Below are 14,482 nucleotides of genomic sequence, written 5' to 3'. Positions count from 1 at the left end.
TTAGACTAATGTATTGGGTTCCTGTAATGGTACCTAAGAATTTAACTTGGTTACTCCAAACACCATTTCCCTTTCCTCCCATTTCCCTGAAATAGTTAAATCACAATTTTTGATTACTTTAATTATCAGTATTTACATTACAATGACTGTGTAAATATTATCCACAGCAGAAACAAGTATTATCTTATGATGTCCTTTCTTATGAAACTTCTTGTTTGCCTTAAGAGTTAATAATAATCTTAGTTTTCTTTTTCTTAATTTTCTATAAATCTGAACATACTGTCTTTCTTTTCTTTTTGTATAACTTTTTGCTTTTCCTGGAGTTCATAATTGCTTTGCTTTCCTTTTGCTTCATTTTCTGTATATCAAGCCAAATATATCATCAACACTGTCAAGTGCCTGCCCTATCAGTATTATTTTTGGAAATGGTCGTGCTTGTCAGATAATCTATAATTTGCCAATCCTCCCTCTGCCTTTTATTCCCTCATTCCTATAATCCTTTATCCTCCTGCTCTAATATAGACTGATTTTTTTTTTTTTTTCTGATGTCTGGAAATTTTCTAATGATAAGCCTTTGGTGAAGATGTTTGGTGAGGATCTTTCCAAATCTTAGGGAAGTATCTACTTATTTTTTTTTTTAGACAGAGTTTCACTATGTTGCCCTCGGTAGAGTGCTGTGGTGTCATAGCTCACAGCAACCTCTAATTCTTGGGCTTACGCGATTCTCTTACCTCAGCCTCCCAAGTAGCTAGGACTACAGGCAGCAGCCAAAATGCCTGGCTATTTTTTTTCTTCTTCATCTTCTTCTTTCTAATTGAGCAATAATAATAATAATAATAATAATAATAATAATAATGCAAAAAAAGTAACATTCACGTTGTCAAATAAGAGTATGTCTATTATAGAATGCTTGACTCTGAGGTTTAGTATGGAGTCATCAGTTAACTTCTTCTTATTATTTTTTTCCCCAAAGTCTCAAAAAATAGACAACTGATATTTATAAATAAAAATAAAAGATAATTTCAAAAAACAGATCATGCCAAATCTTACAGACAATAGAAAAAGAAGAAATAATTCAAAACCATTCTACTTCATCTGGATACACCTGATATTAAAATTGGAAAAAATATATTGTTATAAAGGGAAATTATAAACATATTTCACTTATAAATGAGGATGCAATATCCTAAATAACATATTAACAAATTGAATTAAAAATTAATGTTTATGTAATGTACTTTGGTCAAAATTAAATCCAGTTTATGTGATAATTAGTAACTATTTTCTTTTCTTTTCCTTTCCCTCTATTTTTTTTTTTTTTTTTATTGTAGTTGTCATTGTTGTTTAGCAGGCCCAGGCTGGGTTCAAACCAGCCAGCCCTGGTGTATGTGTTAGGGACCCTAACCACTGAGCTATGGGTGCCGAGCTGAAATGTCTACTTATTATACTTATTATATACTTATACATGATTATGTACTTATTATATAATCATGTTTTGAAAGTGTATATTAAGGAGAATGACACTCCTCAAGTCCTTTCTAAATCCTAGAAAACTGTCTACTCATTATAAGCAATTTTATATAAGCAAATTTTGCAAGTGTATTTTAAGTGCCTGTTGTGTGGAAGGCCTGCCTGCATTTTCTAGTTGACTAGGTTTACATAGCAGGGTGAAGAGAATGCTCCCCATGATGGATAAAGTACTACATGTGGATGTCTGCAATGTTTAGAGATCAGAAGTAGAATTTGCTAATATGCGATGCAAATCTTGTTTCTTGACACATGTATTATTTAGGGCGAGTTAACTGGATTTTGAATCCCATATAATTACTGAGAATATAGTTCCAATTTCTTATTATTTTCATACTTATAGTGGCACTTGCCACGAGAGTTAGTTTTAATATAGATAAGTTAAATATAATCTTAAAACATGACATATTTATGGCTAACAAACATATGAAAAAATGTTCATCATCCCTATATATTAGAGAAATGCAGATCAAAACCACCCTGAGATACCATCTAACCCCAGTGAGAATGGCCCACATCACAAAATCTCAAAACTGCAGATGCTGGCGTGGATGTGGAGAGAAGGGAACACTTTTACACTGCTGGTGGGACTGCAAACTAGTACAGCCTTTCTGGAAGGAAATATGGAGAAATCTCAAAGCACTCAAGCTAGACCTCCCATTTGATCCTGCAATCCCATTACTGGGCATCTACCCAGAAGGAAAAAGATCCTTTTATCATAAGGACACTTGTACTAGACTGTTTATTGCAGCTCAATTTACAATCGCCAAAATGTGGAAACAGCCTAAATGCCCACCAACCCAGGAATGGATTAACAAGCTGTGGTATATGTGTACCATGGAATACTATTCAGCCATTAAAAAAAATGGAGACTTTACATCCTTCGTATTAACCTGGATGTAAGTGGAAGATATTATTTATAGTAAAGCATCACAAGAATGGAGAAGCATGAATCCTATGTACTCAATTTTGATATGAGGACAATTAATGACAATTGAGTTTATGGGGGGGGAAGGAAAAGCAGAGAGAGGAAAGAGGGGCCTTGGTGCGTGCAACACCTTCTGGGGGCAAGACATGGTTGCAAGAGGGACTTTACCTAACAAATGCAAATACACAAAAGTGTAACCTGGCTTATTGTACCCTCAATGAATCCCCAACAATTAAAAAAAAAAATGACATATTTTAAAAACATAGTACAAACTTGTTTTAAATACTGTTTTTATTAGCCCCATTAGAAGTAGTACATAATAACAGCCTTTTGCCCACTGCTTTACATATATTCTTATAGAGAATAGTTATTTTTATGCTGTGTACTTTCAAAGTACATAATGACTTTATTTTAATTTGGTAAAGTAGAAATTAAGGCCATTGCAATCATTATTAAGTTTTCTTATGGGGACTTTTTGTTCTGAAATAATTCTTTCCTCTGTCAAGGAAGATTAAAATTTTCCTAGATAATCCACTGCACAATTCAAGGAAGACCCTGACAATTTTAGAGAAGGAAAATTTTTTCAATATGTTTCAATATATTTTAATCCTATTCCTTTTTGAGATTGTTGCATCTCAAGTGGCGTGTTCTTCATTTTCATAGAACATGGCTTTCTACTTTGATTTGATTTATATATTTCCTGAGACTATCACCAGATGAAAAAAATATTTTTAAATCCTTAAGGTTTTGGTTGAAACACCTAGCCCTGGTAACTTTTGCAAAAAGAGATGAAATATGTATGATCAAATCCTTCTCCCACAATGCACTGCTCCTGGAATGCCCCTGGCCTCTGCCTGAACCTGTAGCTTTGAAGCTACTCAGGATGCTCCACCCATTCGCCTTTCCTTTTCTGTCTTCAGCAGTATTGTCTGCTGAGAGTTGTGAACAGACATAGCAGTGGTGACTCCCCAGGGGCAGGGGTAGACTGCCCTGTTTGCCTGAGATTTTTTTTTCCAGTTAAGGAATCAAATGGTGTTAAGGTTTATGCTGAGGAATGATTGGGAACAGAGAAACATCTATTTAAAAGATTATGGAAGGATTATGATATTTCCCTTGTACTTTTGGATACTTTATTATTATTTTTTTTTATTATTTGGGATTCATTGAGAGTACAAAGAATTAGGTTACACTGATTGCATTTGTTAGGTAAAGTCCCTCTTATAATTGTGTCCTGCCCCCAAGAGGTGTGCCATACACTGTGACCCCAACCTTTTCCTCCTCCCCTCTCCCCGCTACCTCATTCCCCTACTCCACCCCTTGTATGAGCTCATCTACTACCTTTATATTAGAAAAGAGTACATTGGATTCTTGCTTGTCCATTCTTGTGATACTGTACTAAGAAGAATGTATTCCACTTCCACCCAGGTTAATATAAAAGACGTAAAGTTTCCATCTTTTTTAGTGGCTGAATAGTATTTGATGGTATATATACTACAACTTGTTAATCCATTCCTGGATGGGTGGGCATTTAGATTGTTTCCAAATTTTGGAGATTATAAATTGAGCTGTGATTAACAGTCTAGTGCAAATGTCCTTATGATAAAAGGATGTTTTTTATTCTGGTTAGATGCCTGTTAATGGGATTGCAGGATCAAATACGAGGTCTAATTTGAGTTCTTTGAGGATTCTCCATACTTCCTTCCAAAAAGGTTGTATTAGTTTGCAGTCCCACCAGCAATGTAAAAGTGTTGCCTTTTCTCCACATCCACGCCAGCATCTGCAGCTTTGAGACTTTGTGATGTGGGCCATTCTCACTGGGAATCTCTCACTGGCCATCTCATTTTGATTTGCATTTCTCTGAAGATTAGGGACGATGAGAATTTTTCCTATGCTTGTTAGCTTTTGTGTACTTTAAAGCAAATTATTTTCCTATTTGCATTGTGTTATGTAAGGGGTTTCATAGCACTTGCATTTATATTGTGTTACTGGAAGCTTACCAAAATAAATGTGTTTACTCAGCCAATCGAGAATGTAAACTTTTGGTTTGTTTCATCAGTTAGATTCCACATCACTTCTCTCTGAGGAACAGTTAAGGTGTCTTCTGGATGAATGCACATTCAAACAAAAATCTAGACTTTCTCTAGAAAGAGGAAATGAAGACATTGAGGATATAATACCAGAGTTCCACCAGCTTTCCAGATGCATCATCTCTAAGTTACAAAATGGGTCAGAAACAGAGGTCCAGAAACCTGAGGTAGAAGGTGCCAGCCTGCTTGATGATGCTGAAGGCAAAGTTTTTCGAGCCTACTATCTCACTAAGGCCTTGGCTGGGCAGGACACGTCCGAAGCTCTCGTCACTGAAGCAGAGAATCTGAAATGCCTCCAATTTCCCAAGGATGAGGTTGTTAGTGACAAAAAAGACTATTTTATGTCGAAAACTCTTGGCATTGGGAGACTGAAAAGGCCCTCTTTCTTGGATGAGGAACTGTGTGATATCAATGTGAGCCTTTCATCAGAAGATGAACATCTGAAACTCAGCCCTCCAGAGAACCCCAAAACAGGTGAGGCTTGGAGAATGTGTGTTTTGATGAATAACTTTTAGAAGCCTCTCAATACAGAGAGTGGTTTAAAGTAGCGTAACATAAGAAGGTCTATCTGTAAGTCAGAGGTGGTGTCAATAAGAGCTTGCAGACAGGAAAACATATTTAACAATGTTCTTATGAAATCAAGGTTGGGATTTGTACTCTTATGAAATACGTTATTCTTGATGGTAATTAATTCTGTCAGCTAGAAAACAATGTTGATTTCAGAGGAAAAGAGAACTTAGTTTGAATGGCGATAAATAATTTGAATAGATTGCGTTGTTATTTCAATCTCTAAACTTCAGTGATGAAAATTTACTTCAGGGAATTAATTTGGAATGTAAAAGGCCACAGCTCATTGTGGTTATATTTATTTCTACATGCAAACTTCCTGTCCCTGCCCACTCCTATATTCTCAGGTATTTTGTCATGATCTGGTGTTGTGGTCTTACAATGGTACAGAACACAAGCACTACGGGAAGGTTTTGACACAAATACATACTCAATTATTTGTCTATGTTAGAAATACATTCTCATAATTGGTGAGTCTGTTTAAATAGTGTCAACTTTACCTCTAGCGTGGATTACTCCAAAATACAGTAACTCTTAAATCTGTATCTACAAATTTATTCCTTTTTAAATTTATAATCTATTAATTCTAAATGAACTCACACTTTCCTTTTGATTTGTTTTCTCATCTGAGTCATCACTGAATCATCCCTCTCTCTTTCAGTCTTCAAGTCCTGTTTGTTGTACCCTGCAGTGTCTCTCATTCCCAGCCCTTCCATTCTCTTCCTAGTGGCATAACCCTCCTTTGGCTTCCCGGCCTCTGGTCTGTCCTCTCCTCCCACCGTGGTTGACCACTACTCACCTAATTTCCTTGAAGTCCAGTGGTGATAACCACACTTCTCAGGTCACAAAGCTTCTATGGCTCTGCACTGCCTTAATTCCTTAATGCTTTCACTTACTATTCAAAACCTCCCTGGTCTGACCTGAAATTCTCTTTCTAATCAATCTCTAATTAGTCACCTACATGTTTTTCAGTATCTAGCTAGTCTAGTCTGAGGAATTCCAGGGCTTTCCTAGCCTCAGCTGTTACTCAGGCCATTTTCTTCCCAAGGATATTCAGGTACCCCTTCAGTGGTAGTTGAATTTTAACCCCATCCTTTTCTGGTTTCCTCTGTTACAAGTTTTATTTCTCCTGTGACTGTCTAAGCACACCGTTCCAATCAGATCATTTTCCATACCCTGCCTTGTATTGTTACGTATACACTCAACTTCTCTTTCTTAAAACTGTGTAATCTTTTAAAGAATAGATGTCCTGAAAGAGGGACGGAGGGAGGGGGGTGGGGCCTTGGTGTGTGTCACACTTTATGGGGGCAAGACATGATTGCAAGAGGGACTTTACCTAATAATTGCAATCAGTGTAACCTGGCTTATTGTACCCTCAATGAATCCCCAACAATAAAAAAAATAAATAAAGGGCGGCACCTGTGGCTCAGTCGGTAAGGCGCCGGCCCAATATACCGAGGGTGATGGGTTCAAACCCAGCCCCGGCCAAACTACAACCAAAAAATAGCCAGGCGTTGTGGCGGGCGCCTGTAGTCCCAGCTACCTGGGAGGCTGAGGCAAGAGAATCGCTTAAGCCCAGGAGTTGGAGGTTGCTGTGAGCTGTGTGAGGCCACAGCACTCTACCGAGGGCCATAAAGTGAAACTCTGTCTCTACAAAAAAAAATAAAATAAAATAAAAATAAAGAATAGATGTCCTATTTTGCAATTCATTGTTACATTTTCCATGAAGTCTACATTGCTGCTGTACGCCATTAAATTTATGTTATTTAGAGTAATACACTGAAAATATTTTTCACATTTATTCTTTATGTTATGAATTAAACCAGGTAATTTGCCTAAGAATTATATGTCTCATATTCCATATAAAGATTTAGAGATTTTTCTTTTTTAAATAAAAATAAATAAAAATAAAAAACAAATTTTTGCAAGCTATAATTTTTTGAATTAATTTTTAATTAAAAGATCATAACTGTATACATTTGTAGAGTACAATGTGATGATTTGATATACAATGTAGAATGCTTACATCAATGTGATTAACAAAGCCATTACCTCATTTACTTATTTTCAGTGGTAAGACATTTAAAATTTACTCTTAGTTATTTTGAAATACACAATTCATTATTACTGACTGGAGTCACTCTGCTGGGCAATAGGTCTCCAGATTTACTCCTCCTAATTGAAACTTTGTACCTTTTGATTGACAACTCCCTAGTCCCTTCCTGCCCCTCCCCATCACTCCGCCTCTGGTAGCTGTCACTCTGCTCTATGAATTTGACTTTTTAGGATTCCACATATGAGTAAGACCACGCACTGTTTGTCTTTCTGAGTGTGGCTTTCACTTAGCATAATGTCTTTCAGGGTTATCAGTGTTGTCACAAGACAGAATCTCCTTTTGCAAGGCTGAATAGTATTCCGTCATGTATGTATTATGTATACCACATTTTCTTTGTTCATTCATCTATCCATGAACAATTAGTTTGATTCCTTGTCTTGGCTATTGTGAATAATGCTGCAGTGAACATGGGAGGGCAGATATCCCCTCAACATTTTGAGACAGAGTCTCACTATGTCACCCTCGGTAGAGTGCTGTGGTGTCACAGCTCACAGCAACCTCAAACTCTTGGGTCTAAGCAATTCTCCTGCCCCAGCCTCCTAAGTAGCTGGGACCACAGCCGCCTACCACAATGCCCAGCTATTTTTTGTTGCAGTTGTCATAGTTGTTTTAGTTGGCCTAGGCCAGATTCGAACCCTCCAGCCTCTGTGTATGTGGCCGGCGCCATAACCACTGTGCTATGGGCACCGAGCCACCCCTCAACATTTTTTTTTTAATTTTTTTTTTTTTTTATTAAATCATAGCTGTGTACAATTTTGATTACAATTCCTTTGGATGTGTACCTCACAGTGGGATTGCTGGAACATATGGCAGTCCTATTTTCCGTTTTTTGAGGAACCTCCAATAGTTTTTCATGACAATTTTACTAGCTTACATTCCTACCAACAGGGTACAGCCTTCCCTTTTGGCTGCATCTTCCCTCAAACTTGTTATCTTTCATCTTTTTGATAATTACCATTCTAATAGATGTGAGGTTATGACTCTTTATGGTTTTAGTTTACATTTCCCAATGATTAATAATGGTGAGTATTAGTAAACCTCTTGGCCATATGTATGTTTTCTTTTGAGAAATATCTGTTCAAGTCATTTGCCCATTTTAAAATTTGTTATTTTCCTTGATAATTGAGTTGTTTGGGTTCCATATGTATTTTGGATATTAGACCCTTATCAGATGTGCAGTTTGCAAATATTTTCTCCTATTCCATGGGTATCTTTTTACTTTGTTAATTATTTCCTTTGCTGTGCAGAAGTTACTTAGTTTGGTAACCCCATGTTGTCTATTTTGGTTGCCTTTGCTTTCAGGGTTATATCCAGAAAATCAATACTCAAACCATTGTTATGGAACATTTCTCCTATGTTTTGTTCTAGTAGTTTCATAGTTTTAGATCTTAGATTTAAGTTTTTAATATATTTTGAGTTAATTTTTATATATGGTGTGAGATAGGGATCAAATTTCATTCTTCGGCATGTTGATATCCAGTTTTCCCAGCATTATTATTAAAGAGACTCTCCTTTTCCCATTGTGTGTTCTTGGCACTTTTATAAAAACTCAATGGACCATAAATGCATGGGTTTATTTCTGAGCTTTCTATTTTGTTTCATTGGTCAATGTGTCTATTTTATGCCACTACTATGCTATTTTGATTGTAATAGCTTTGTAATATATTTTGAAATCAGAGAATGTTATGCCTCCAGCTTTGTTCTTTTTTGTTCAAGATTGCTTTGGCTATTTGGGCTCTTTTGTGGTTCCATATGAATTTAAGGATTATTTTTTATAGTTATGTGAAAAATAACACTGGAATTTTGATAGGGTTTGTATTGAATCTGTATATTACTTTGGGTAGTGTGGCTATTTTAACAATGATCATTCCATTCCATGAACATGGGGTATCTTTGTCTTTATTTGTGTTTTCTTCAATTTCTTTTGTCAGTGTTCTGTAGATTTCAGTGTATAGGTTTTTAACCTTCTTCATTAATTTTGCTTCTAAGTAGTTTTTTTTTTTTTTTTTTTTGAGGCAGATGCTATTGTAAATGGTGTTAGTATTGGTTTTCTTAATTTCTTATGTGGATAGCTTGCTTTTAGTGGATAGAAATGCTACTGACTTTTTGTATGTTGATTTTGTATCCTGTAACTTTACTGAATTTATCAGTTCTAATATATTTTTGATGGAGTCTTTAGGGTTTTCTATATATATGATCATGTCATCAGCAAACAATTTCATTTCTTCCTTTCCTGTTGGAATTGTTTTAATTTCTTTTTCTTACCTGACTACACAGGCCAGGACTTCTAGTACTATGTTGAAAAGAAATAAGAATAATGGGTATCATGTCTTATCCCTGATCTTAGAGTAAAAGCTTTCAATTTTTCACAGTCGAGGATAATGTTATTGAGGTTTATCTTATATGAGGTCTGACAATTAAGTTTGTGAACTTATCTTAGAAAAAGTGTTACATGCATCACTGCTAAATATCACAACAGTCACCTTTGATGTACTCCCATTGGGAAGCTGTGCACTGATGCCAGCACCTAGTCCACTCTTCAAAGCAATTGTGAAACTTTTTCTGGAACAGCCATTAAAGCCATTGTCGTATTACCCTCAATGAATTGAATGTCATCAAAATGCCTTCCTTTCAATATTTCCTTTATCTTTGGATAAAGAAAATAGTCATGGGGGCCAGATCAAGTGAGGAGGGAGGGTGTTCCAATACAGTTTTTGGTTACTGGCTAAAAACTCCCTCAGACAGTGCTGTGTGAGCGGGTGCATGGCCATGATTTAAGAGCCATGAATTGTTGACCAAGATTTTCAGTTAAAATTTCCCTGTTACTCTATTGATGTTTATTTTGTCTGCAATTTTATCATAGTCAGCTGACAATTTTGACACACAGCTTGATGAATTTTTGAAATGTTTTCATCAGCTCTGCTTGTCCCTGGCTGCCCTGACCTCTCTTCATCAGTGATGCTTTCTCTCCCCTCAGGAAAACATTTAACCCACACGGCTTTTCTAAGTTCTGTGGTCCAGGAAGTACCTTAGCTTCTCTTTCAAGTTCACGGGCATTCATGAAGTCATTCTTCTCTGTGGATTGTTGTTTTTGGATTTCTGTTAGGAGTATGGGACCTGGAGATTTCCTGTGTCATTATCTTGCTGACTATAACTTCAAGCTATAATATTTTTATCCAGCAACAGAGTTCACTTACAGCATGCAATTCAATTAGATGGTGTGATCTGTTTTTCTCACACCAAGGATCTTCATTTAATGAATTAACTGTAAAAACTTTCTTGTATTCTAAAATTACAGGGTATTTTCTTTTCCGTTTTTTTTTTTTTTTGGACAAAGTGTTTTTATTAGAGATAAAATGTCTGACTCTCCTCTTTGTCTACTGTAATCAAATTTACCAGATTGGATATAACAATTTGTTTAATGTGGGGTCTGATTCCTGTGGTGTCAGTGTATAGAGGGGTTTAGAATAGTAATTTGCTATGACTTTATTTTCATGTGGACATGAATTCTAGTGATGTATATCTGTTATTGCATAGAGCATGACAAGATGTTTCTAATTGACCCCCAAACTTAATCAGAATTTAATGTGACTTAATGGGAAGAAACTGTGGAGGCATGGAGCATGCCTTTGATCATACCAGATAATCCTAATACATGATTATAACAATTAACCCCAGGAGTATGGAGGATTAAGATGGGGATTACATTGCGTCTGTACATTGCTTTGGGTAGTATGGACATTTGGATGACATTGATTCTTCCAATCCATGAACTGAGGACCAATTTAAATTGTAGTATTGGAAAGTAAGGATTTGCTTCACAGTTGTATTAAAAGTTTTCAGTGTTTATGCTTTAAGCATAGTGGTAACCATTTTTATTAGACTTTTGAATACAAGGTTCAATAAATTCAGTGTTGTACTCATTAACTGCTGGAGTCTTAGCGGATCCATAAATAGCAGTCTTGTTTTCTTCAGCCAGAGCAGAAGCAACTGAGAAAGAGATGGATTCTGACAAATGGAGATCAAGGAGGTCAGCTTCATTGCTAATGAAATGCAAAGGATTGTTGCAACCCAAGTGGGAAGCCAAGCAGGCTTCCTAATACTCCATCTCCCCAATAAAATTGCCCATCCAATCATTGGCAGAGGAGGAAAACCTCAGGCTTTACCTGTGGAGATCTTTCCACATAAAACCAACAGTATCACAGAGCAAGGAATGCATGCTTGGGGGTGAGATCATGTGGGGTGGGGTGCTGACTCCTGAAGAGGAAGGGGCTGAGCATGCTGTTCATCCCCCAAATTCCTCAGATAACTAAGAGGCTCCCCTTCCTGTAGAGACAGTGGAGGGTGTAAAGTGAGGCCAGGATGCTTCTGTTGCAAGCTGTTCTATGTGTAAATGTGAGGAGAGTGGGCAGTCAGTATTCTCAGAGACACCTCTAATTTCATTGGCACTTCATGGAGGTGAGTTAGTCTGGTATTTAATCAAATTATCTTATACTGAGTTGCTTCTAGGTAGTCAAAAATGCACCTATGCTTGTACAGTATCCTCTTTTCCCACTAAGCATTTGAGCTAGTGATCAACAGAAATTCACACAATAAAAAAGAGTGTATGAATAACAAATAATGAATATAGTAGAATTAGGCAAAAAGAGACACAAGTCAGTTGTGTAGTAAAGAAGGGGGACAGAACTATACTAATTCTTCAGGAAAAACAGAGTGAAAAAAAAAGAAAAACAGTGGAATTTCTCACAGAAACTATTGAGTCAACAGTGTTCTTAAAAATTCTTTAACAGTCAGTGGGGAGGTCGGATAGGGCAAGAATTCCTAAAGGAAGAAGGTGGTGGTGCCCATCGCTCAGTGGTTAGGGCACTGGCCACATACACCGAGGCTGGCAGTTTTGAACCTGGCCCCGCCTGCCAAACAACAATGACAACTACAAAAAAAAAAAGCTGGGTGTTGTGGCGGGTACCTGTAGTTCCAGCTACTTGGAGGCTGAGGCAAGAGAATTGCTTAAGCCCAAGAGTTTGAGGTTGCTGTGAGCTGTGATGGCACAGCACTCTACTGAGGATGACATAGTGAGAAAAAAAGAAAAAAGCGAGTCTCGAAAAAAAAGAAAAAAGTTGTTAAAGGAGAATTACAGCTAGATAGGAGGAATAAATTCTACTGTTCTGTTGTACTGCAGGATTACTGTAGTTAATGATAATTTATTACGTATTTTCAGATTGCTAGAAGTAAGACTTTTGCATGTTTCCAACACAAAGAAATGATAAATGTTTGAGTGTTAGAAATGCTGATTACACTGATTTGACCACTATACATTGTACATATCAAAACATCACTGTGTATCCCATAAATATATATAATTATGTATCAATTTAAAAAATGTATAATAAATGCAGTGAGTCATGTAAGATGTTTTTTGAAAATAACACCCCGAAATGAAAACTAGGGTGACCAACTGTGTTGATTTGCTCAGGGGTATCCTGGTTTTACCGCTGAATGTTCCACAACCCAGGAAACCCTTAGTCTCTAAATCGAAACCAAGAACATTCAACGAAATAACAAATGAGTTACTCAAAGGACAAAACTAATTGAGTCCAAGTAAGTAGGAGGATGCCAGGCCAGAAGCTGGAGTAGCAGAGGGAGGCTGGCTCATTGCCTGCCAGCAAGACATGGCCTCGTGGTTAGGAGCATGGGTTTTGGGTAGGGCAGACCGGGGTTTGAACCTTGCTCTGCTGCTAGCCAGTGATCTTAGGCAAGTTAGTTACTAGAAGTCTCTGTGCTATGTACCTTGGCTTCCTTATTTATAAAAAAAATTAAGGCAGCTTTAATTTTTACTCTATAGGATGGTAATGAGAAAATTCACAATAAGTGATTAGCTCAGTGATTGGACTTGGTTGGTTTACATGGTATTTAACATTAGATTTTTAAAATAAAAATCTGGATGTCTGATGTTTCTGACAAATCACCATGCATGACAGCTGAGTAGCAGATGCTCCCTTTGGAAGGGGCTTGTATTGTCCGAGAAGACACAGTCCCCTCCAATCCTGTACACTTCATGTGTGTGGCCCTTTGGAGACATTTGAATTTCCATCCCATGTGTAAGTCTTTGTTGCTTATATTGCAGTTCAGCCACTGAGCTCTTGTTAGAAACACGGGGCTTCTAAGGCTCCACACCAAACCTACAGTATCAGCATTTGAATTTAGTAAGATCCTAAGTGATACTTCAAAACCATGAAGTTTGAGACTCACCGTTACGAACCCAGAGTGTTATTTCTAACTGGGGTGAGTATTAAGCTCATCTGAAGATAATGACAACCATATAATCTGATTATATTTCATGTTGAAATTCTGCACATTGATTGTAACTTGCTTGATGAGGCCTGGTTGCAAGTGGGTTGACTTTTGGTAAAGATGTTGCAATGGTTGGAAGTGGGTTTATGTTGGTATATATTCTTACTCATAAACACTTTCAAAGGAAATGGATTTTTTTGAGAACGTTTTCTTTGTTAGAGTATAGTTTATAGTAACAGTGAGATTCTAAAATAATGACATTACTAGCTGATTTTTTTTTTCCCTATTAGAAAATATTTTGGATTGCTCCTAGGGAAGTCCTTAACTACTCATTGCCTTTATAGATTTCTGTTTTTCTTAAATAGACTGAGGCTTCAGACTTCCTGGTTATTATTTGTTAAGTTACTTTTTCAAGGCTCATTGCTTTTTTGATGCTTTTGGTGACAGTCTCCCTTTGTGTGATCAAACCAACCCTTCTCTGAAGTTTATTTGGCAAAAATATTAGAGCTGCTGTGTTAGTGTTGATTAATTTTTCATACAAAACTTTAGTGTATAGTACAGTTATATTTGAATAATTTATCTTTTCAATTTACTTTTAACAAATTTTCTTTAATCCAATTCTTCCTGAGGGAGATTTTTAAATATAAATATTTATTAATGATCATTTACTCAATCTACTTACAAAATATCACTTTATCATTTTGTGTAGTAGTATAAGATAAACAATGGTGTGTTTGGATGTTTTGATAATTAATTGTAATATACTTATCACTTTATCAGTTACTGGGAACTTCTGATTCCATTGCTTTATTCAAATTGGGTAAAAGTAAAAAGTTACCAAAGGTCAGGTAGCCCGACTAGAGACTAGATCTATGGACCAGCAGGACCAGCATCAGCTGGGGTGGGAGGGGTGGTTAGAAATGCGGAGTCCCAGGCTCCACTCCAGACCTACTGACTCGGAGTCTG

At 36.7% G+C, this 14,482-nt stretch overlaps 1 protein-coding gene across 1 annotated transcript in view; it reads left to right on the top strand.

Annotated features, from left to right (window-relative positions):
* FSIP1 (fibrous sheath interacting protein 1) overlaps nucleotides 1-14,482 on the top strand; it is a 200,919-nt gene that overhangs the window by 183,052 nt on the left and 3,385 nt on the right. Inside the window, exon 11 of the mRNA XM_053595539.1 lies at nucleotides 4,512-5,016. Coding sequence (XP_053451514.1) covers nucleotides 4,512-5,016 — 505 coding nt within the window. The remainder of the gene's footprint in view (nucleotides 1-4,511; nucleotides 5,017-14,482) is intronic.

This window comes from Nycticebus coucang, chromosome 6, assembly GCF_027406575.1.
Source record: "Nycticebus coucang isolate mNycCou1 chromosome 6, mNycCou1.pri, whole genome shotgun sequence".
Classification (NCBI taxonomy): Eukaryota; Metazoa; Chordata; class Mammalia; order Primates; family Lorisidae; genus Nycticebus; species Nycticebus coucang.
The sequence above is the reverse complement of the archived record's forward strand: the minus strand, read 5'-3'. Positions and strand labels throughout refer to the sequence as shown.